This window comes from Propithecus coquereli, unplaced genomic scaffold, assembly GCF_000956105.1.
Source record: "Propithecus coquereli isolate 6110/MARCELLA unplaced genomic scaffold, Pcoq_1.0 Scaffold1, whole genome shotgun sequence".
Lineage (NCBI taxonomy): Eukaryota > Metazoa > Chordata > Mammalia > Primates > Indriidae > Propithecus > Propithecus coquereli.
This window is the reverse complement of record NW_012133857.1, coordinates 18,863,188-18,865,489: the sequence shown is the minus strand read 5'-3', so window position 1 is coordinate 18,865,489 and position 2,302 is coordinate 18,863,188. Positions and strand designations below refer to the sequence as shown.

The 2,302-nt window shown below is 36.2% G+C and overlaps 2 protein-coding genes across 2 annotated transcripts in view; both read left to right on the top strand.

Moving 5' to 3' along the window:
- LOC105805423 (protein FAM208A-like) overlaps nt 1-756 on the top strand; it is an 8,614-nt gene extending 7,858 nt beyond the window's left edge. The window contains exon 4 of the mRNA XM_012638322.1: nt 618-756. Coding sequence (XP_012493776.1) covers nt 618-746 — 129 coding nt within the window. The 3' untranslated portion in view covers nt 747-756. The remainder of the gene's footprint in view (nt 1-617) is intronic.
- FAM208A (family with sequence similarity 208, member A) overlaps nt 1-2,302 on the top strand; it is a 56,160-nt gene that overhangs the window by 8,339 nt on the left and 45,519 nt on the right. The window lies entirely within an intron of this gene.

Sequence of the window (2,302 nt, the reverse complement as noted above, 5' to 3'; positions counted from 1 at the left end):
CCGGCCTGCCCTCACTCTTTTTAAATGAAAATCACTAGTCTGCAAGTCAACAAAACTCTAGCCTAATGAATGTGGTGAAGAGGTAAAAAGGGGGAAAGGCTGATGGGTAATAGGAAGAGGATCAGCTATCTTTGTCACCTATGTTTGTATTCTTTTCCTTTGCTGCTTTGTTTGCAGTTGGAGCTGGATGTGTTTTTCATTTGAAATAATAAGGACAATGATAGTTAGGTTTGGGTGAGATTGTGTTCTTACTATTTTACTTTTTGTATTAGTTGGCTATCCTGGGCTGACCTGGGAGCTTAGGTTCCATTTGTAATATTTTTATTAGGAAATCTGTTGGATGTTGCCAGTGGTCACCTCTTCAGAAGTAAACTTTTGGAATATCTAGTAGAACACTGGGATCTGCTACACATAGAAGCAGAATGTTTTATATCACAAAATGAATAGAAAGTGCAAATTATTTTAGTTAAATTGACAAGTGGAGTTTAAAGATGTTTTTTGTCAGAGGTGCTTAAATGATTTTATATTTCTCAAAAAATCAGGCAGATAAATATAAGGTTCTACTCTGTACTTCTTGCCTTCTTAAAGAAGTTAATTTTGCATTTTCTTATTTTTAGTATTATTTTTATGAGTATGGCTTTGATGAGCTAAGGCGGAGACCAAGACACGTTTGTCCGTATGCAGTTGTGTCTTTTATTTACAAAGATGATATACAAACTCTGAAGTTTGTAACTTCCTCAAGGTAAGACTTAAGAGTTTTAGACATCAGCCAGAGTGATAGTATATTACAGTCCTATGCTGCTGAGTTAGGATGAACACTTTGTTTCCTTCCCATTTTTTTAAACTTCCCTTGTAATGAATTGGATACTTAAAGTGTTTATGATGACTTTTAAAAGGTCAATGTGAAGAACAGTTTACTGTGTGGAAATATAAACTAAAATTTACTTAAACCTCATCTGGTTAACCTCTTTTTCCTGGTATTGAAGGTTTATGTAGTTGACTAAATGGCAGTTTTTAAAAAAGTGAAATTTTGTGTATTGGACATTAAATTTGAAATGTTCAATTTCGAATCAAAAGTTTATTATATCTCAAGCAGTATAATTAATCAAAGCATGCACCTAAACTATCAACACTATTTTACCATCTTACTGGTAGCTTGCTTATGCCAACAGCGAAGAAGCCTGGAGAGCGAGTGACAATGAAATCATGAAAGACATTTTCCACAGCTTGTTGAGAATTGAATATTTTTCCTTGCAAGAAGTGGTCGAAAGCCTGGAAGAAGTGGGGATAGTCAGTTGGTGCAAGGTCTGGTGAATGCAGTGAAGGACAGAGAGTTTTTTCCAAGTCCAGCTTCTATAGTTGGAGCAGCGTTGTTTTTCGCAATTATGTGGTCTTGCGAGAGGATTGGTCTTTCTCTATTGACCAATCTCGGCTGCTTAATCACAAGCATCCTCATCATTTCATCCAATTGGTTGCAGTAGACATCTGCTGTACTCGATTGACCAGGTTTCATGAAAGTATAGTGGATAATACCAGTGCTGGAGCACCAAACAGGCACCATTAACTCGTTTTGATGAATATTTGGTTTTGGACTGTGTTTTGGCACTTCATCTTTATCCAACCATTGTGTGAAACACTTGTGATTGTCAAACAGAATCCATTTTTCATCATGCATAACAATATGGTGTACAAATTGTTCACCTTTATGTTGTGACAGCAAAGAAAGGCAAGCTTCAAGATGATTTCTCTTCCGCTCTGTGCTCGTTTAATTCATGTGACACCCATCTATCCAGCGTCTCTACCTTGCCCATTTGTTTCAAACGGTCCAATATTATTGGAATAGTAATTTCAAACCTTGCTGCTAATTTATACGTCAGTTGAGATGAATTTGCTTCCACTATAGTTTGGAGCTGATCATTATCCACCTTCATCTCAAGTCACCCACGTGGCTTATTTTCAAGATTAAAATCACCAGAATGGAACTTCTCAAACCATCGACATACTATGCGTTCATTAGCCACATCCTTCCCAAACACTTCATTGATATTTCGAGCTGTCTGCCCTGCATTGGTTCTGCAACGGAACTCATTCAAAAATAACACGAGTTTTCGACTTATCCATGGTTTCACAAAAATTGCTCTAAAAAAAACAATTTGAAAGATAATCACAAGCCAAAATGTGCATTTGAAAGAATGAGGATGTGCCTTCACAATAAAAAGAAAAAAAAGAAAAAAAAAAAGAAATGTCAAAGTGAAATGTCAGAGATACCAGCTGTCAAACTTAGTACTTAAGGAAATTGGAC